Genomic DNA, 20,873 nt, shown 5'->3' on the forward strand with positions numbered 1-20,873 from the left:
TCCTAGTTTTTAAGAAGGACCACTGGCTAAATAGTATTTTATAGACAGACATAAAGTAAATGGTTTGGCTTCAACATCCTGAATTCCCAACTAGTCACCAGTATAGAAACCTGAATAATTTTTGCATAAATAATTTACTTCAGCTTCTGGGAAAATAGCTCAGTTGGTAAAATATACACCATGCAAGCATGAAGACCTGAGTTCAGTTTCCCCAATAATCATGTAGTTATGTAAATGCTGGGCTGTGTAGTACACGTCTACAACCTCAGTGATGGGTGGGGTGGGGACAGAAAGAAGAGGATTCCTAATATATTTTGGTTCACTGAGGTATCCTGTCTCAATAAGAGAGAGAGAGAGAGAGAGAGAGAGAGAGAGAGAGAGAGAGAGAGAGACAGACAGAGAGAGACAGACAGAGACAGAGACAGAGAGAGACAGAGACAGAGACAGAGACAGAGAGAGAGAGAGACAGACAGAGACAGAGAGAGAGAGAGAGAGAGGGAGGGAGGGAGGGAGGGAGGGAGGGAGAAAGAGAGAGAGAGAGAGAGGTGGAATTGAGGAAGACACCAGAAGTCAATCTCTAGCCTCCACATACACATGCATATTCACTCACATGCATGCACACCAAGATGCACACACAAACATACATTTATTTCATTGAAACTTAATTCAGTGTTCAAAATGCTGATGGAACTATAAGGGTATTGAAATTTGCTCTATTCCCAATTATAAAAAGCACAACACCACCACCACCACCACCACCAACAACAACAGCAACAAGAAGACTCACAACAACACCTAGGTTAAGTCTAACTCCAGTCTAGCTAATTGTGGTTGGTAAAATCTTCTCTCAGGAGAGCAATTGTAAAGAACAGCTTCCTATCGTGTTTGCCAGCAGGCCAGAGTCCATTCAGAACATTGGTAAAACTGCACATATCTGATTGGTCACTTAGGCCTCAGAAGCTCATGTTGAATTGGCAGCTAGCATTATAAAAGTCCTGAACAGCAAGCTCACAGGAATCTTCTTGAGAAGAGAAGGCTGTCATGGATCCAGTCCTGGTCCTGGTGCTCACTCTCTCCTGTCTGCTTCTTCTCTCACTGTGGAGACAGAGCTCTGGGAGAGGGAAGCTCCCTCCTGGCCCAACTCCTCTCCCAATCATTGGAAACATCCTTCAGATAGATGTGAAGGACATCAGCAAATCCTTCACCAATGTAAGTATCCTTCTTGCTGCATAGTAGCTAGAAAGCAATAATTAATCTCTGCCATTAAATAAATACATTTCTGGGGTTAAAGTAGTATGTTATCATAGGGCAAGTGTGCACCATGGATTTTCATATTTTCTCTTTGTCAGAAATGCTGAAATGAGACAACATATTTGTCCAAGATAAACTATTTTTTTGAATTGTAGGATAAAATCATAGCAGAAAGGACAGCTAACTTTTCATTGTTTCATGATTCTTTTTTTTCACCTTTAATATAAATACTTTATTGTCAATTCTGAAAACTTCCAATATCTCTGAATGAATATATGTGTACATACAGGGATAATTAATAATACTATCCATACATTCCAAGAATCTAGTTTTTTTTACAGTACATCAGAATATATTATTTTTATACTAAGTGGCATCTCCTGGTTTTAGAGTAAAATCTATATTTTACTATTTACCTTCATATTTATAGTTTCAAATTTATATTTTAAATGCCGAAAGTTACTTTAGGTACATGTTACTTTAGGCATATTCTTTAGTGAAATATAGCTGTGTTTCATTAAATAAAATCAACTCATATTCTATACATATTTAATGAGAAGTTTAAACTTTCCTTTACCCTATTCTGTCCAATTAACTAGGCCAAGGGTCACATGCTTTTCATATTTCCAATAATTTTGAGGTATATATGTTAAACAATGAAACTTATAATATTAATTTCTCTGTGGACCAAAATATTTCAAATTCAAGAAAAATGCCTCTTTAATCTCTATCCTAGAGTCTCTCTTTTTTTTTTTATTAACTTGAGTATTTCTTATATACATTTCAAGTGTTATTCCCTTTCCCGGTTTCTGGGCAAACATGCCCCTCCCCCCTCCCCTTCCCTATGGGTGTTCCCCTCCCAACCCTGCCCCCATTGCCGCCCTCCCCCCATAGTCTAGTTCACTGGGAGTTCAGTCTTAGCAGGACCCAGGGCTTCCCCTTCCACTGGTGCTCTTACTAGGATATTCATTGCTACCTATGAGGTCAGAGTCCAGGGTCAGTCCATGTATAGTCTTTAGGTAGTGGCTTAGTCCCTGGAAGCTCTGGTTGCTGGACATTGTTGTACTTTTGGGGTCTCGAGCCCCTTCAAGCTCTTCCAGTTCTTTCTCTGATTCCTTCAACGGGGGTCCTTTTCTCAGTTCAGTGGTTTGCTGCTGGCATTCGCCTCTGTATTTGCTGTATTCTGGCTGTGTCTCTCAGGAGCGATCTACATCCGGCTCCTGTCGGTCTGCACTTCTTTGCTTCATCCATCTTGTCTAATTGGGTGGCTGTATATGTATGGGCCACATGTGGGGCAGGCTCTGAATGGGTGTTCCCCCAGTCTCTGTTTTAATCTTTGCCTCTCCCTTCCCTGCCAAGGGTATTCTTTTTCCTCATTTAAAGAAGGAGTGAAGCATTCACATTTTGATCATCCGTCTTGAGTTTCGTTTGTTCTAGGGATCTAGGGTAATTCAAGCATTTGGGCTAATAGCCACTTAACAATGAGTGCATACCATGTAAGTCTTTCTGTGATTGGGTTAGCTCACTCAGGATGATATTTTCCAGTTCCAACCATTTGCCTACGAATTTCATAAACTCGTTGTTTTTGATAGCTGAGTAATATTCCATTGTGTAGATGTACCCAACAATGGAGGAGTGTTCCTTTTTCTCCACATCCTCGCCAGCATCTGCTGTCACATGAGTTTTTGATCTTAGCCATTCTCACTGGTGTGAGGTGAAATCTCAGGGTTGTTTTGATTTGAATTTCCCTTATGACTAAAGATGTTGAACATTTCTTTAGGTGTTTCTCAGCCATTCGGCATTCCTCAGCTGTGAATTCTTTGTTTTGCTCTGAACCCCATTTTAATAGGGTTATTTGTTTCCCTGCGGTCTAACTTCTTGAGTTCTTTGTATATTTTGGATATAAGGCCTCTATCTGTTGTAGGATTGGTAAAGATCTTTTCCCAATCTGTTGGTTGCCGTTTTGTCCTAACCACAGTGTCCTTTGCCTTACAGAAGCTTTGTAGTTTTATGAGATCCCATTTGTCGATTCTTGATCTTAGAGCATAAGCCATTGGTGTTTTGTTCAGGAATTTTTTTCCAGTGCTCATGTGTCCCAGATGCTGCCCTAGTTTTTCTTCTATTAGTTTGAGTGTGTCTGGTTTGATGTGGAGGTCCTTGATCCACTTGGACTTAAGCTTTGTACAGGGTGATAAGCATGGATCAATCTGCATTCTTCTACATGTTGCCCTCCAGTTGAACCAGCACCATTTGCTGAAAATGCTATCTTTTTTCCATTGGATGGTTTTGGCTCCTTTGTCAAAAATCAAGTGACCATAGGTGTGTGGGTTCATTTCTGGGTCTTCAATTCTATTCCATCGGTCTATCTGTCTGTCTCTGAACCAATACCATGCAGTTTTTATCACTATTGCTCTGTAATACTGCTTGAGTTCAGGGATAGTGATTCCCCCTGAAGTCCTTTTATTGTTGAGGATAGCTTTAGCTATCCTGGGTTTTTTGTTATTGCAGATGAATTTGCAAATTGTTCTGTCTAACTCTTTGAAGAATTGGATTGGTATTTTGATGGGGATTGCATTGAATCTGTAGATTGCTTTTGGTAAAATGGCCATTTTTACTATATTAATCCTGCCAATCCATGAGCATGGGAGATCTTTCCATCTTCTGAGGTCTTCAATTTCTTTCCTCAGTGTCTTGAAGTTCTTATTGTACAGATCTTTTACTTGCTTGGTTAAAGTCACAGCGAGGTACTTTATATTATTTGGGTCTATTATGAAGGGTGTCATTTCCCTAATTTCTTTCTCGGCTTGTTTCTCTTTTGTATAGAGGAAGGCAACTGATTTATTTGAGTTAATTTTATACCCAGCCACTTTGCTGAAGTTGTTTATCAGCTTTAGTAGTTCTCTGGTGGAACTTTTGGGATCACTTAAATATACTATCATAACATCTGCAAATAGTGATATTTTGACCTCTTCTTTTCTGATCTGTATCCCCTTGATCTCCTTTTGTTGTCTGATTGCTCTGGCTAGAACTTCAAGAACTATATTGAATAAGTAGGGAGAGAGTGGGCAGCATTGTCTAGTCCCTGATTTTAGTGGGATTGCTTCAAGTTTCTCTCCATTTAGTTTAATGTTAGCAACTGGTTTGCTGTATATGGCTTTTACTATGTTTAGGTATGGGCCTTGAATTCCTATTCTTTCCAGGACTTTTATCATGAGGGGCTGTTGAATTTTGTCAAATGCTTTCTCAGCATCTAATGAAATGATCATGTGGTTCTGTTCTTTCAGTTTGTTTATATAATGGATCACGTTGATGGTTTTCCGTATACTAAACCATCCCTGCATGCCTGGGATGAAGCCTACTTGATCATGGTGGATGATTGTTTTGATGTGCTCTTGAATTCGGTTTGCCAGAATTTCATTGAGTATTTTTGCGTCGATATTCATAAGGGAAATTGGTCTGAAGTTCTCTTTCTTTGTTGTGTCTTTGTGTGGTTTAGGTATAAGAGTAATTGTGGCTTCGTAGAAGGAATTCGGTAGGGCTCCATCTGTTTCAATTTTGTGGAATAGTTTGGATAATATTGGTATGAGGTCTTCTATGAAGGTTTGGTAGAATTCTGCACTAAACCCGTCTGGACCTGGGCTCTTTTTGGTTGGGAGACCTTTAATGACTGCTTCTATTTCCTTAGGAGTTATGGGGTTGTTTAACTGGTTTATCTGTTCCTGATTTAACTTCGATACCTGGTATCTGTCTAGGAAATTGTCCATTTCCTGAAGATTTTCAAGTTTTGTTGAATATAGGTTTTTATAGTAAGATCTGATGATTTTTTGAATTCCCTCTGAATCTGTAGTTATGGCTCCCTTTTCATTTCTGATTTTGTTAATTTGGACGCACTCTCTGTGTCCTCTCGTTAGTCTGGCTAAGGGTATATCTATCTTGTTGATTTTCTCAAAGAAGCAACTTTTGGTTCTGTTGATTCTTTCTATGGTCTTTTTGTTTCTACTTGGTTGATTTCAGCTCTGAGTTTGATTATTTCCTGCCTTCTACTCCTCCTGGGTGTATTTGCTTCTTTTTGTTCTAGAGCTTTTAGGTGTGCTGTCAAGCTGCTGACATATGCTCTTTCCTGTTTCTTTCTGCAGGCACTCAGTGCTATGAGTTTTCCTCTTAGCACAGCTTTCATTGTGTCCCATAAGTTTGGGTATGTTGTACCTTCATTTTCATTAAATTCTAATAAGTTTTTAATTTCTTTCTTTATTTCTTCCTTGACCAGGTTATCATTGAGTAGAGCATTGTTCAATTTCCACGTATATGTGGGCATTCTTCCCTTATTGTTATTGAAGACCAGTTTTAGGCCGTGGTGGTCCGATAGCACGCATGGGATTATTTCTATCTTTCTGTACCTGTTGAGGCCCGTTTTTTGACCAATTATATGGTCAATTTTGGAGAAAATACCATGAGGAACTGAGAAGAAGGTATATCCTTTTGCTTTAGGATAGACTGTTCTATAAATATCCGTTAAGTCCATTTGGCTCATGACTTCTCTTAGTCTGTCGACATCACTGTTTAATTTCTGTTTCCATGATCTGTCCATTGATGAGAGTGGTGTGTTGAAATCTCCCACTATTATTGTGTGAGATGCAATGTGTGTTTTGAGCTTTAGTAAGGTTTCTTTTACGTATGTAGGTGCCCTTGTATTTGGGGCATAGATATTTAGGATTGAGAGTTCATCTTGGTGGATTTTTCCTTTGATGAATATGAAGTGTCCTTCCTTATCTTTTTTGATGACTTCTAGTTGGAAATTGATTTTATTTGATATTAGAATGGCTACTCCAGCTTGCTTCTTCTGACCATTTGCTTGGAAATTTGTTTTCCAGCCTTTCACTCTGAGGTAGTGTCTGTCTTTGTCTCTGAGGTGTGTTTCCTGTAGGCAGCAGAATGCAGGGCCCTCGTCGCGTATCTAGTTTGTTAATCTACGTCTTTTTATTGGGGAGTTGAGGCCATTGATATTGAGAGATATTAAGGAATAGTGATTATTGCTTCCCGTTATATTCATATTTGGATGTGAGGTTATGTTTGTGTGCTTTCATTCTCTTTGTTTTGTTGCCAAGACGATTAGTTTCTTGCTTCTTCTAGGGTATAGCTTGCCTCCTTATGTTGGGCTTTACCATTTATTATCCTTTGTAGTGCTGGATTTGTAGAAAGATATTGTGTAAATTTGGTTTTGTCATGGAATATCTTGGTTTCTCCATCAATGTTAATTGAGAGTTTTGCTGGATACAGTAACCTGGGCTGGCATTTGTGTTCTCTTAGTGTCTGTATGACATCAGTCCAGGATCTTCTGGCCTTCATAGTTTCTGGCGAGAAGTCTGGTGTGATTCTGATAGGTCTGCCTTTATATGTTACTTGACCTGTTTCCCTTACTGCTTTTAATATTCTTTCTTTATTTTGTGCGTTTGGTGTTTTGACAATTATGTGACGGGAGTTGTTTCTTTTCTGGTCCAATCTATTTGGAGTTCTGTAGGCTTCTTGTATGTCTATGGGTATCTCTCTTTTTTTTTTTATTTTTATTTTTTATTAACTTGAGTATTTCTTATATACATTTCGAGTGTTATTCCCTTTCCCGGTTTCCGGGCAAACATCCCCCTCCCCCCTCCCCTTCCTTATGGGTGTTCCCCTCCCAACCCTCCCCCCATTGCCGCCCTCCCCCCATAGACTAGTTCACTGGGGGTTCAGTCTTAGCAGGACCCAGGGCTTCCCCTTCCACTGGTGCTCTTAATAGGATATTCATTGCTACCTATGGGGTCAGAGTCCAGGGTCAGTCCATGTATAGTCTTTAGGTAGTGGCTTAGTCCCTGGAAGCTCTGGTTGCTTGGCATTGTTGTACATATGGGGTCTCGAGCCCCTTCAAGATCTTCCAGTTCTTTCTCTGATTCCTTCAACGGGGGTCCTTTTCTCAGTTCAGTGGTTTGCTGCTGGCATTCGCCTCTGTATTTGCTGTATTCTGGCTGTGTCCCTCAGGAGCGATCTACATCCGGCTCCTGTCGGTCTGCACTTCTTTGCTTCATCCATCTTGTCTAATTGGGTGGCTGTATATGTATGGGCCACATGTGGGGCAGGCTCTGAATGGGTGTTCCCCCAGTCTCTGTTTTAATCTTTGCCTCTCCCTTCCCTGCCAAGGGTATTCTTTTTCCTCATTTAAAGAAGGAGTGAAGCATTCACATTTTGATCATCCGTCTTGAGTTTCGTTTGTTCTAGGGATCTAGGGTAATTCAAGCATTTGGGCTAATAGCCACTTATCAATGAGTGCATACCATGTATGTCTTTCTGTGATTGGGTTAGCTCACTCAGGATGATATTTTCCAGTTCCAACCATTTGCCTACGAATTTCATAAACTCGTTGTTTTTGATAGCTGAGTAATATTCCATTGTGTAGATGTACCACATTTTCTGTATCCATTCCTCTGTTGAAGGGCATCTGGGTTCTTTCCATTTTCTGGCTATTATAAATAAGGCTGCGATGAACATAGTGGAGCACGTGTCTCTTTTATATGTTGAGGCATCTTTTGGGTATATGCCCAAGAGAGGTATAGCTGGATCCTCAGGCAGTTCAATGTCCAATTTTCTGAGGAACCTCCAGACTGATTTCCAGAATGGTTTTACCAGTCTGCAATCCCACCAACAATGGAGGAGTGTTCCTCTTTCTCCACATCCTCGCCAGCATCTGCTGTCACCTGAGTTTTTGATCTTAGCCAATCGCACTGGTGTGAGGTGAAATCTCAGGGTTGTTTTGATTTGCATTTCCCTTATGACTAAAGATGTTGAACATTTCTTTAGGTGTTTCTCAGCCATTCGGCATTCCTCAGCTGTGAATTCTTTGTTTAGCTCTGAACCCCATTTTTTAATAGGGTTATTTGTTTCCCTGCGGTCTAACTTCTTGAGTTCTTTGTATATTTTGGATATAAGGCCTCTATCTGTTGTAGGATTGGTAAAGATCTTTTCCCAATCTGTTGGTTGCCGTTTTGTCCTAACCACAGTGTCCTTTGCCTTACAGAAGCTTTGCAGTTTTATGAGATCCCATTTGTCGATTTTTGATCTTAGAGCATAAGCCATTGGTGTTTTGTTCAGGAAATTTTTTCCAGTGCCCATGTGTTCCAGATGCTTCCCTAGTTTTTCTTCTATTTGTTTGAGTGTGTCTGGTTTGATGTGGAGGTCCTTGATCCACTTGGACTTAAGCTTTGTACAGGGTGATAAGCATGGATCGATCTGCATTCTTCTACATGTTGCCCTCCAGTTGAACCAGCACCATTTGCTGAAAATGTTATCTTTTTTCCATTGGATGGTTTTGGATCCTTTGTCAAAAATCAAGTGACCAAATGTGTGTGGGTTCATTTCTGGGTCTTCAATTCTATTCCATTGGTCTATCTGTCTGTCTCTGTACCAATACCATGCAGTTTTTATCACTATTGCTCTGTAATACTGCTTGAGTTCAGGGATAGTGATACCCCCTGAAGTCCTTTTATTATTGAGGATAGCTTTAGCTATCCTGGGTTTTTTGTTATTGCAGATGAATTTGCAAATTGTTCTGTCTAACTCTTTGAAGAATTGGATTGGTATTTTGATGGGGATTGCATTGAATCTGTAGATTGCTTTTGGTAAAATGGCCATTTTTACTATATTAATCCTGCCAATCCATGAGCATGGGAGATCTTTACATCTTCTGAGGTCTTCTTCAATTTCTTTCCTCAGTGTCTTGAAGTTCTTATTGTACAGATCTTTTACTTGCTTGGTTAAAGTCACACCGAGGTACTTTATATTATTTGGGTCTATTATGAAGGGTGTCGTTTCACTAATTTCTTTCTCGGCTTGTTTCTTTTTTGTATAGAGGAAGGCAACTGATTTATTTGAGTTAATTTTATACCCAGCCACTTTGCTGAAGTTGTTTATCAGCTTTAGTAGTTCTCTGGTGGAACTTTTGGGATCACTTAAATATACTATCATGTCATCTGCAAATAGTGATATTTTGACCTCTTCTTTTCCGATCTGTATCCCTTTGATCTCCTTTTGTTGTCTGATTGCTCTGGCTAGAACTTCAAGAACTATATTGAATAAGTAGGGAGAGAGTGGGCAGCCTTGTCTAGTCCCTGATTTTAGTGGGATTGCTTCAAGTTTCTCTCCATTTAGTTTAATGTTAGCAACTGGTTTGCTGTATATGGCTTTTACTATGTTTAGGTATGGGCCTTGAATTCCTATTCTTTCCAGGACTTTTATCATGAAGGGGTGTTGAATTTTGTCAAATGCTTTCTCAGCATCTAATGAAATGATCATGTGGTTCTGTTCTTTCAGTTTGTTTATATAATGGATCACGTTGATGGTTTTCTGTATATTAAACCATCCCTGCATGCCTGGGATGAAGCCTACTTGATCATGATGGATGATTGTTTTGATGTGCTCTTGAATTCGGTTTGCCAGAATTTTATTGAGTATTTTTGCGTCGATATTCATAAGGGAAATTGGTCTGAAGTTCTCTTTCTTTGTTGTGTCTTTGTGTGGTTTAGGTATAAGAGTAATTGTGGCTTCATAGAAGGAATTCGGTAGGGCTCCATCTGTTTCAATTTTGTGGAATAGTTTGGATAATATTGGTATGAGGTCTTCTATGAAGGTTTGATAGAATTCTGCACTAAACCCGTCTGGACCTGGGCTCTTTTTGGTTGGGAGACCTTTAATGACTGCTTCTATTTCCTTAGGAGTTATGGGGTTGTTTAACTGGTTTATCTGTTCCTGATTTAACTTCCATACCTGGTATCTGTCTAGGAAATTGTCCATTTCCTGAAGATTTTCAAATTTTGTTGAATATAGGTTTTTATAGTAAGATCTGATGATTTTTTGAATTTCCTCTGAATCTGTAGTTATGTCTCCCTTTTCATTTCTGATTTTGTTAATTTGGACACACTCTCTGTGTCCTCTCGTTAGTCTGGCTAAGGGTTTATCTATCTTGTTGATTTTCTCAAAGAACCAACTTTTGGTTCTGTTGATTCTTTCTATGGTCCTTTTTGTTTCTACTTGGTTGATTTCAGCTCTGAGTTTGATTATTTCCTGCCTTCTACTCCTCCTGGGTGTATTTGCTTCTTTTTGTTCTAGAGCTTTTAGGTGTGCTGTCAAGCTGCTGACATATGCTCTTTCCTGTTTCTTTCTGCAGGCACTCAGCGCTATGAGTTTTCCTCTTAGCACAGCTTTCATTGTGTCCCATAAGTTTGAGTATGTTGTATCTTCATTTTCATTAAATTCTAAAAAGTTTTTAATTTCTTTCTTTATTTCTTCCTTGACCAGGTTATCATTGAGTAGAGCATTGTTCAATTTCCACGTATATGTGGGCATTCTTCCCTTATTGTTATTGAAGACCAGTTTTAGGCCGTGGTGGTCCGATAGCACGCATGGGATTATTTCTATCTTTCTGTACCTGTTGAGGCCCGTTTTTTGACCAATTATATGGTCAATTTTGGAGAAAGTACCATGAGGAGCTGAGAAGAAGGTATATCCTTTTGCTTTAGGATAGAATGTTCTATAAATATCCGTTAAGTCCATTTGGCTCATGACTTCTCTTAGTCTGTCTACATCACTGTTTAATTTCTGTTTCCATGATCTGTCCATTGATGAGAGTGGGGTGTTGAAATCTCCCACTATTATTGTGTGAGGTGCAATGTGTGTTTTGAGCTTTAGTAAGGTTTCTTTTACGTATGTAGGTGCCCTTGTATTTGGGGCATAGATATTTAGGATTGAGAGTTCATCTTGGTTGATTTTTCCTTTGATGAATATGAAGTGTCCTTCCTTATCTTTTTTGATGACTTTTAGTTGGAAATTGATTTTATTTGATATTAGAATGGCTACTCCAGCTTGCTTCTTCTGACCATTTGCTTGGAAAGTTGTTTTCCAGCCTTTCACTCTGAGGTAGTGTCTGTCTTTGTCTCTGCGGTGTGTTTCCTGTAGGCAGCAGAATGCAGGGTCCTCGTTGCGTATCCAGTTTGTTAATCTATGTCTTTTTATTGGGGAGTTGAGGCCATTGATATTGAGAGATATTAAGGAATAGTGATTATTGCTTCCCGTTATATTCATATTTGGATGTGAGGTTATGTTTGTGTGCTTTCATTCTCTTTGTTTTGTTGCCAAGACGATTAGTTTCTTGCTTCTTCTAGGGTATAGCTTGCCTCCTTATGTTGGGCTTTACCATTTATTATCCTTTGTAGTGCTGGATTTGTAGAAAGATATTGTGTAAATTTGGTTTTGTCATGGAATATCTTGGTTTCTCCATCAATGTTAATTGAGAGTTTTGCTGGATACAGTAACCTGGGCTGGCATTTGTGTTCTCTTAGTGTCTGTATGACATCAGTCCAGGATCTTCTGGCCTTCATAGTTTCTGGCGAGAAGTCTGGTGTGATTCTGATAGGTCTCCCTTTATATGTTACTTGACCTTTTTCCCTTACTGCTTTTAATATTCTTTCTTTATTTTGTGCGTTTGGTGTTTTGACAATTATGTGACGGGAGGTGTTTCTTTTCTGGTCCAATCTATTTGGATGTCTGTAGGCTTCTTGTATGTCTATGGGTATCTCTTTTTTTAGGTTAGGGAAGTTTTCTTCTATGATTTTGTTGAAGATATTTACTGGTCCTTTGAGCTGGGAGTCTTCACTCTCTTCTATACCTATTATCCTTAGGTTTGATCTTCTCATTGAGTCCTGGATTTCCTGTATGTTTTGGACCAGTAGCTTTTTCCGCTTTACATTATCTTTGACAGTTGAGTCAATGATTTCTATGGAATCTTCTGCTCCTGAGATTCTCTCTTCCATCTCTTGTATTCTGTTGGTGAAGCTTGTATCTACAGCTCCTTGTCTCTTCTTTTGGTTTTCTATATCCAGGGTTGTTTCCATGTGTTCTTTCTTGATTGCTTCTATTTCCATTTTTAATTCCTTCAACTGTTTGATTGTGTTTTCCTGGAATTCTTTCAGGGATTTTTGCGATTCCTCTCTGTAGGCTTTTACTTGTTTATTAATGTTTTCCTGTGCTTCCCTAAGTGTGTTCATGTCTTTCTTGAAGTCCTCCAGCATCATGATCAAATATGATTTTGAAACTAGATCTTGCTTTTCTGGTGTGTTTGGATATTCCATGTTTGTTTTGGTGGGAGAATTGGGCTCCGATGATGGCATGTAGTCTTGGTTTCTGTTGCTTGGGTTCCTGCGCTTGCCTCTCGCCATCAGATTATCTCTAGTGTTACTTTGTTCTGCTGTTTCTGACAGTGGCTAGACTGTCCTATAAGCCTGTGTGTCAGGAGTGCTGTAGACCTGTTTTCCTCTCTTTCAGTCAGTTATGGGGACAGAGTGTTCTGCTTTCGGGCGTGTAGTTTTTCCTCTCTACAGGTCTTCAGCTGTTCCTGTGGGCCTGTGTCTTGAGGTCACCCGGCAGCTTTCTTGCAGCAGAAAATTTGGTCTTACCTGTGGTCCCGAGGCTCAGGTTTGCTCGTGGGGTGCTGCCCAGGGGCTCTCTGCAGCGGCAGCAACCAGGAAGACCTGTGCCGCCCCTTCCGGGAGCTTCAGTGCACCAGGGTTCCAGATGGTCTTTGGCTTTTTCCTCTGGCGTCCGAGATGTGTGTGCAGGGAGCAGTCTCTTCTGGTTTCCCAGGCTTGTCTGCCTGTCTGAAGGTTTAGCTCTCCCTCCCACGGGATTTGGGTGCAGAGAACTGTTTATCCGGTCTGTTTCCTTCAGGGTCCGGCGGGGTCCTGCCGCTCCTGGGCCCTCCCCCACGGGAGCCCAGAGGCCTTATACAGTTTCCTCTTGGGCCAGGGATGTGGGCAGGGGTGAGCAGTGTTGGTGGTCTCTTCCGCTCTGCAGCCTCAGGAGTGCCCACCTGACCAGGCGGTTGGGTTTCTCTCTCACCGGGTCTGGGAGCAGAGAGCTGTTGCGGGCCGGGATCCGCGGGTGGGGGCGGTATCGCTTTTTTTAGATTAGGGAAGTTTTCTTCTATGATTTTGTTGAAGATATTTACTGGTCCTTTGAGCTGGGAGTCTTCACTCTCTTCTATACCTATTATCCTTAGGTTTGATCTTCTCATTGAGTCCTGGATTTCCTGTATGTTTTGGACCAGTAGCTTTTTCTGCTTTACATTATCTTTGACAGTTGAGTCAATGATTTCTATGGAATCTTCTGCTCCTGAGATTCTCTCTTCCATCTCTTGTATTCTGTTGGTGAAGCTTGTATCTACAGCTCCTTGTCTCTTCTTTTGGTTTTCTATATCCAGGGTTGTTTCCATGTGTTCTTTCTTGATTGCTTCTATTTCCATTTTTAATTCCTTCAACTGTTTGATTGTGTTTTCGTGGAATTCTTTCAGGGATTTTTGCGTCTCCTCTCTATGGGCTTCTACTTGTTTATTTATGTTTTCCTGGAATTCTTTCAGGGATTTTTGTGTCTCCTCTCTATGGGCTCCTACTTGTTTATTTATGTTTTCCTGGAATTCTTTCAGGGATTTTTGTGTTTCCTCTCTATGGGCTTCTACTTGTTTATTTATGTTTTCCTGGAATTCTTTCAGGCATTTTTGCGATTCCTCTCTGTAGGCTTCTACTTGTTCTCTAAGGGAGTTCTTCACGTCTTTCTTGAAGTCCTCCAGCATCATGATCAAAAATGATTTTGAAACTAGATCTTGCTTTTCTGGTGTGTTTGGATATTCCATGTTTGTTTTGATGGGAGAATTGGGCTCCTATGGTGCCATGTAGTCTTGGTTTCTGTTGCTTGGGTTCCTGCGCTTGCCTCTCGCCATCAGATTATCTCTAGTGTTACTTTGTTCTGCTATTTCTGACAGTGTCTAGACTGTCCTATAAGCCTGTGTGTCAGGAGTGCTGTAGACCTGTTTTCCTCTCTTTCAGTCAGTTATGGGGATAGAGTGTTCTGCTTTCAGGCGTGTAGTTTTTCCTCTCTACAGGTCTTCAGCTGTTCCTGTGGGCCTGTGTCTTGAGTTCACCAGGCACGTCACTTGCAGCAGAAAATTTGGTCTTACCTGTTGTCCCGAGGCTCAAGTTTGCTCGTGGGGTGGTGCCCACGGGCTCTCTGCAGTGGCAGCAACCAGGAAGACCTGTGCCGCCCCTTCTGAGAGCTTCCGTGCACCAGGGTTCCAGATGGTCTTTGGCTTTTTCCTCTGGCGTCCGAGATGTGTGTGCAGAGAGCAGTCTCTTCTGGTTTCCCAGGCTTGTCTGCCTCTCTGAAGGTTTAGCTCTCCCTCCCACGGGATTTGGGTGCAGAGAACTTTTTATCCAGTCTGTTTCCTTCAGGTTCCGGCGGTGTCTCAGGCAGGGGTCCTGCCGCTCCTGGGCCCTCCCCCACGGGAGCCTAGAGGCCTTATACAGTTTCCTCTTGGGCCAGGGATGTGGGCAGGGGTGAGCAGTGTTGGTGGTCTCTTCCGCTCTGCAGCCTCAGGAGTGCCCACCTGACCAGGCGGTTGGGTTTCTCTGTCACGGGGCCTGTTTCATGATTCTTAGCTACAACATTTGGCATAAGATAAAAGGTAATGTAATTATTTGAGTATTTACTGGAGGCATCATCTATATTCATGGACATCATCTATATACATGTTGTGTATTATCTTTAGGTTAGCTAACCAAAATAATTAAATTTCTTCAAAGAAACAAGTTGTGTCTGATATTGAGGAGTCTGAGTCAACATTAAACTTATGTGAAGGACATAAAACAATTAAAGTCCATTGGGCCTCAGTGCTTCTGTGCAAAACTGCTGCCAGACTTATAGATTAGCAGCGTGGAAGAGATTGTCCTGTAGGATGCTGTCTGTTTCTTAGTCAGTTGTATCAGGACTGCAGACAGCTGGCATCATACTCATCTAGAGAGATTTATGCCATTTTAGTTATATGAAAACTTTTAATTAATTAACTCCCCAAATGTTGCACTCCTTCTGGTTCCTACTAGCAGGGTTCTGCACCCATTCTCCCTCCCCTTCACCTCTGAAAGCACTCTCTCCTCTGGGTATCCCCTCACTCTGATATATCAAATCTCTGCAGGATTCGATGCATCCTCTCCTATTGAGGCCAGACAAGGCAACTCTCTGCTATATATCTGTGACAGGGCCACAGATTGGTGTATGTTCTTTGATTGATGTCTCAGTTTCTGGGAGCTTTCTGGGGTTCAGGTTAGTTGACACTGTTGGTCTTCCTGTGGTATTGCCATACCCTTCAGGGCCTTCAATTCTTTCCCTAACTCTTCCATAGGGGTTCCTGATCTCAATCCAGTGCTTGGCTGTGAATATCTGCATCTGTCTTAGTCAGTTGCTTGTAGAGCCTCTCAGAGGGCAGTTATGCTAGGCTCCTGTCTGTAAGCACAGCATAGTATTACTAATAGTGTCAGAGATTGATGTCTGCCCATGTGTTGGGTCTCAAGTTGGACTGGTCACTGTTTGGCCATTTCTTCCATCTCTGCTCCATTTTTGTTCCTGCATTTTTTAAAGATAGGACCAATTCTGGGTCAAAATTTTTGAAGGTGGGTTGGTGAATCCATCCCTCCACTGGGTTTCCTGTTTGTCTCCTGGAGGTGGTCACTTCAGGTTCCATATCCCCACTGTTAGGCATTTCAGGTAAGGCCACCCACACTGACTCCTGGGAGCTTTTTAAGGAGAGTTTTCAAATGGTAGATTTCTAGTATTTATCATAGAGTGACTGAGTTACCTTGTGAGAAGAGCTCAGCAGAATCCTGAAGCAGAGTCCTTCATAGTTGAGTATTTGTTTCAGTGTGGACACAGGGCATTAGTTTGTGCTGGTCTACTGACATGAAATCAGACAGCCTCTGAGGGGCTAGTGAGCAAGATTATAGGAAAGGCAGAAAAAAAGATGCAAAGTCAATTTAGAATTGGGATTGCTGCAGTTCAATACCATGATAGCCTTGAGTCGAGTTTATTCATTTTTAGCCTTTTCATAGTTCACAATACCATGGGAAACATAGCCACAAGCTAACAGAAACAATTGCTGAAATCTACACATAAGACATTTATTCCCATCCAAAAGCTTCCCTGTTCCTTCGACTGAGGTCAATAAAACAGAATCTTCAGCACCTCAACTTGAGCCTCAACTATACCTCTTGTTATCGTTCCATGCCTCATCAGACCAGGAAATCGGCCAATAGACCCCCAACCCACCTTGACTCTGCCTGTCAGGCAGAATTTTCTTTCCTTCTTTCTTTTTTTCCCTCTCTGCTTTAGTAAAGCAGCAAAAGGCTCCTGACACTGGATTGTTGCCCAAGCATCAGAAATCCACTGAGAAGGATTTCAGATCTGAGTGTTGGATTTTTACTCGTGGGAAACTAAAATGAATTTGAGATTCTTTTTAACATCAGTCTCTTTATCTGTAAGTTCACAGATAAACTTACTGCAAAGTGCCACAGTTCTGTCAGTTTGCACATTGATTTGCCTGGAAATCTTCTGGTAAGCTGGACACATGCTGTATGTGAAAGCTACAAGAAATAGCTTTTTATGTATTGAATCTGGATTTGAAGTTGTGGTTGGCAAACTACAGATGTGGAGAGTAAGATGCTCACATTATCCTAAATCCTTCTTCTGCTACTCATTTTCTTTCTTATTTCCAGTTCTCAAAAATTTATGGCCCTGTGTTCACTCTGTACTTTGGTCCGAAGCCTACTGTGGTGGTACATGGATATGAAGCAGTAAAGGAAGCCCTGGATGATCTTGGAGAGGAGTTTTCTGGGAGGGGTAGTTTCCCAATTGTTGAAAGAATGAATAATGGCCTTGGTAAGTGTACATATGCACATTTGTGCATGTATGCCCATGCATGTGTATGCATATGCATGCATGTGTATACATGTGTATGCTGAGCAGGGATCATAGGGACTAGAAAGGAAAAGCTCCTTAGGTAGTGTCTTAGGGTTTTACTGCTGTGAACAGACACTATAACCAAGGTTAACTCATAAGAACAACACTTAATTGGGGCTGGTTTACAGGTTCTGAGGTTCAGTCCATTATCAAGGTGGGAGGAGGGCAATGTCCAGGCAGGCATGATACAGGGGCAGCTGAGAATTCTACCTCTTTGTTTAAAGGCCATTAGGAAAAACTGACTTCCAGGCAGCTAGGATGAGGGTCTTAAAGCCCACACCCACAATGACATACTTCCTTCAACAAGGCCACACCTACTCCAACAATGCCATACCTCCAAAGAGTGCCACTCCTGGGCCCAGCATATTCAAACCACCACAGGCAGGGAGTCAAGTGACATTCAGGGTCTTGGTTTCTTCCTTGTGTGGGGTCTCCCTCCTAGCTTCCATTTCCTGTTCTGGTAGGGGTCATTTTCAGCAATGGAACAAAATGGAAGGAGCTTCGGCATTTCTCACTTATGACCTTGAGAAATTTTGGGATGGGGAAGAGGAGCATCGAGGATCGCATTCAAGAGGAAGCCTCCTGTCTTGTGGAAGAGCTAAGAAAAACAAATGGTGGGTACCTGTTTGCCTGGCTCTTCCTCTACATACCCCTTTCAACACTGCAGTGGTAGCCAGCTACTTCTGGGCAGTGGTTGTTAGCTTTCATGCTAGTGCCTGAGGACACAGCTTTGCTTGTCTGTCCTCATGTATGTATATGCTGATTGTGCACACAATGTGGATGTAATAGTCACATAATCCCATTCTGACCCAGGTGATTTCAAAACAGAACATTGTGAAGATTAAAAGTGTTAAGCCTCATTAAAGTTCATACAGGGTAACATTTTCCTGAAGTGTCATTGTGACTTTATCATTTAGAATGTTTCCTTGGACGGTATTTTTCAAGTGTACACAGTATGACTGAGCTCATCACATTTTCATGGAAGATGAGAAAGTGAAGTGTTTTGCCATTGAGGTGTTCTCTATCTGCTTGGTCAGCTTTAGGGACACGGCGACACATATTTGCTTCAAGAAGCATGCCTGCAACTTCTGTCAGTAATGGTTCTTACCATATTTCTATTTTCTTCTGCTTAGGCTTTTGCTACTTCTATCTGTTGTGTTTATCCTGTGAACAAAGGGCTGTTTAAAACATTGTCAGATGGTTACTTGTTGTTCATAATTATTTGCTATGGTTTTTCTTATCTAGAGTAAATATGCACTGTGATGGATTCTGATAACATAGAACATGTATGACATTACTTATTTAACTGTACTTTGACTACTATTAGCTCTACCTTATCTTCTGCTAATTGTGTATTACCTTTCAGTCTATCCTTTGTGATTTGCTTATTAACCATGTTTTAGTTTTCTCCATCTTACTCTTTTTGATTCATAGATGTTTTCCAGATCAGGAAGGGACCTCTACACCCAGGTTTAGCTGTTTCCTAGACATAGAAAGCATGCCTTTGATTTTCAACCAGTCCATTCTCTCAAAGGTTTTCTTTATCAAAGTCACAGATGGCACTCTGGTGTTTTCTTTGATCCAGGTCACATGACAAGCAAGGCCTGGGATCCTTAAGAGCATCCAGATTCCACTGAGGTTACTCTCAATAAAGTTCATTTAGTGTTTCTGCCTTTGTTTCATGACTTCCTCCTGTGCAAGACCTAATGTGGTTTCCTGACCTCTTTTTACTCTTATCTGCAAGCCAGCCCTGATGTTCTCCCTGAATGACCCAATGTGGAATTATGGGTCTTCTCTTGGGTTCTGTAACTGCCAGTCTTTCCCATGATTCTCATCTGATTTGCTGCCCTTTACATATCTAGATAAAAAGGAAGTTCTGGGTGCAACTCAAAACATTAAATTCTTGGCTTGGAACGTTTATTATAATTATTGTCAAAGTGAATTTGATTTTTCAGCTTGGGTTCCAAGTTACCCCAAGATAGATTAGAAATCTAATCAAACCTTTTTTATTTTCAGTTTCACTTTATGTGAATGGGTGTCTTGCCTGCATGCAAGTCTATGTCCTGTAAGCTCCCACTTGCTAGTGTGTGTATATATATACAATTCATATATATATATATATATATATATATATATATGAATTGGTGGTTGTGTTTTGTTACCATTTTTTATTGGAATGTTTTTTTTTTAATTTTATTTTTCTTGGATATTTTATGTATTTATATTTCAAATGTTATCCCCTTTCTCCCCTCTTCCATACCCCTCAAACTGCTTCTATGAGGATGCTTCCTGGCATTCCCCTACACTGGGGAAATGAGCCTTCACAGGACCAAGGACTTTTCCTCCTATTGACGCTGGACAATGCCATCCTCTGCTACATATATGGCTGGAGTCATGGGTCCCTCCATGTGTACTCTTTGGATGGTGGTTTAGTCCCTGGGAGCTCTGGTTGGGTCTGGTTGGTTGATACTGTTGTTGTTCCTGTGGGGTTGTAAACCCCTTCAGCTCCTTCAGTCCTTTCTATAATTCCTCCATTGTGTTCTTTCAAATTTGTTTTGATGAATGCTAATAATGTATAATGTTTAATGCTGGCAGTAATGGCAAACACCTTTAGTCCCAACACTCAGGAGGTAGAGTGAGGTGGATTTCTGTGAGTTCCATATTAGCCAAGTCTACACTGAGCAAACCTGTCTTGAAAAACCAAAACAAAAAGTGATGATGTATTTTCTTAGAACTTAGAACTATGTATATAAAGAGTCATGTTTATACAGGGAGCAGCTGTTAAAGATTTAGCCAATGATTATTAAGCAAGCTAGGACTAAAGAAACAGTGCTGTGCTAATTGGAAGAGTGAGGAAGTTCTTGCCCATATGTTAATTTCTTTGCCAATACTTCCTTTGGGATTCCAAAATAATTAATAAAAATGCATTTTTAGTCTAAAGATAAAGACTTTTACATGCATGTTTGAATGGTACTTTAAACTGCTTTCAATCCTTCAGGCTCACTCTGTGATCCCACATTCATCCTGAGCTGTGCTCCCTCCAACGTGATCTGCTCAGTTGTTTTCCATAATCGTTTTGATTATAAAGATGAGAATTTCCTTAACTTGATGGAGAAACTCAATGAAAACTTTAAAATCTTGAACTCCCCATGGATGCAGGTGAGTCAAAGATATTCTCTTCATAAAAAGTCATTATGATTATTTCTCTAACAGATTAAAGGTTTTAATGTATATTTTTATTTATTAATAATTAAGTAATCTCTGCTACATATGTAGTGGGAGCCATGGAATGGCTCATGTATACTCTTTGGTTGGTGTTTAACCCCTGGGAGCCCTGAGGGGTCAGGTTAATTGATGTTGTTGCTCTTCCTATGGGGTTGCAATCCCCTTCAGCTCCTTTAGCCCTCCCCCTAACTCTTCCATTGGGGTCCCTAGGCTCTGTCCAATGGTTCGCTGTATCTGCATCTGTCTTAGTCACATGCTGGCAGAGCCTCTCAGAGGACAGTCATGCTAAGCTCCTGTCTGTAAGCACATCTTGGCATCAGCAATAGATTTGGGGTTTGGTGTCTGTGGATGGAATGGATCTCAAGGTAGGGCAGTCCCTGGATGGCCTTTCCTTCAGCATCTGCTCCAGTTTTGTCTCTGCATTTCCTTTAGACCGGGCAACTCTGGACCAGGTGTGGGAAGAGACAGAAGAGAAGCCCAGAGGGTCAGGAGAGCGAATAGAAATAAGCTGGGGTTGGGGACTTGGAGAACCACTA

At 41.0% G+C, this 20,873-nt stretch overlaps 1 protein-coding gene across 2 annotated transcripts in view; it reads left to right on the forward strand.

Moving 5' to 3' along the window:
• The first annotated feature begins 898 nt into the window (after positions 1 to 898).
• Positions 899 to 20,873, forward strand: part of Cyp2c24 (cytochrome P450, family 2, subfamily c, polypeptide 24) — a 62,389-nt gene continuing 42,414 nt past the window's right edge. Inside the window, exons 1-4 of one of the 2 annotated variants that reach the window (NM_001271354.1) lie at positions 1,015 to 1,209; positions 16,869 to 17,031; positions 17,577 to 17,726; positions 20,111 to 20,271. In NM_001271354.1, the coding sequence (NP_001258283.1) occupies positions 1,042 to 1,209; positions 16,869 to 17,031; positions 17,577 to 17,726; positions 20,111 to 20,271 (642 nt within the window). In that variant the 5' untranslated portion in view covers positions 1,015 to 1,041. Of the gene's footprint in view, positions 1,210 to 16,868; positions 17,032 to 17,576; positions 17,727 to 20,110; positions 20,272 to 20,873 lie in introns of both variants that reach the window. The other variant, XM_087584121.1, reaches the window with a different exon arrangement.

This window comes from Rattus norvegicus, chromosome 1 (assembly GCF_021556685.1).
Source record: "Rattus norvegicus strain SHRSP/BbbUtx chromosome 1, alternate assembly SHRSP_T2T, whole genome shotgun sequence".
Taxonomy (NCBI): Eukaryota; Metazoa; Chordata; class Mammalia; order Rodentia; family Muridae; genus Rattus; species Rattus norvegicus.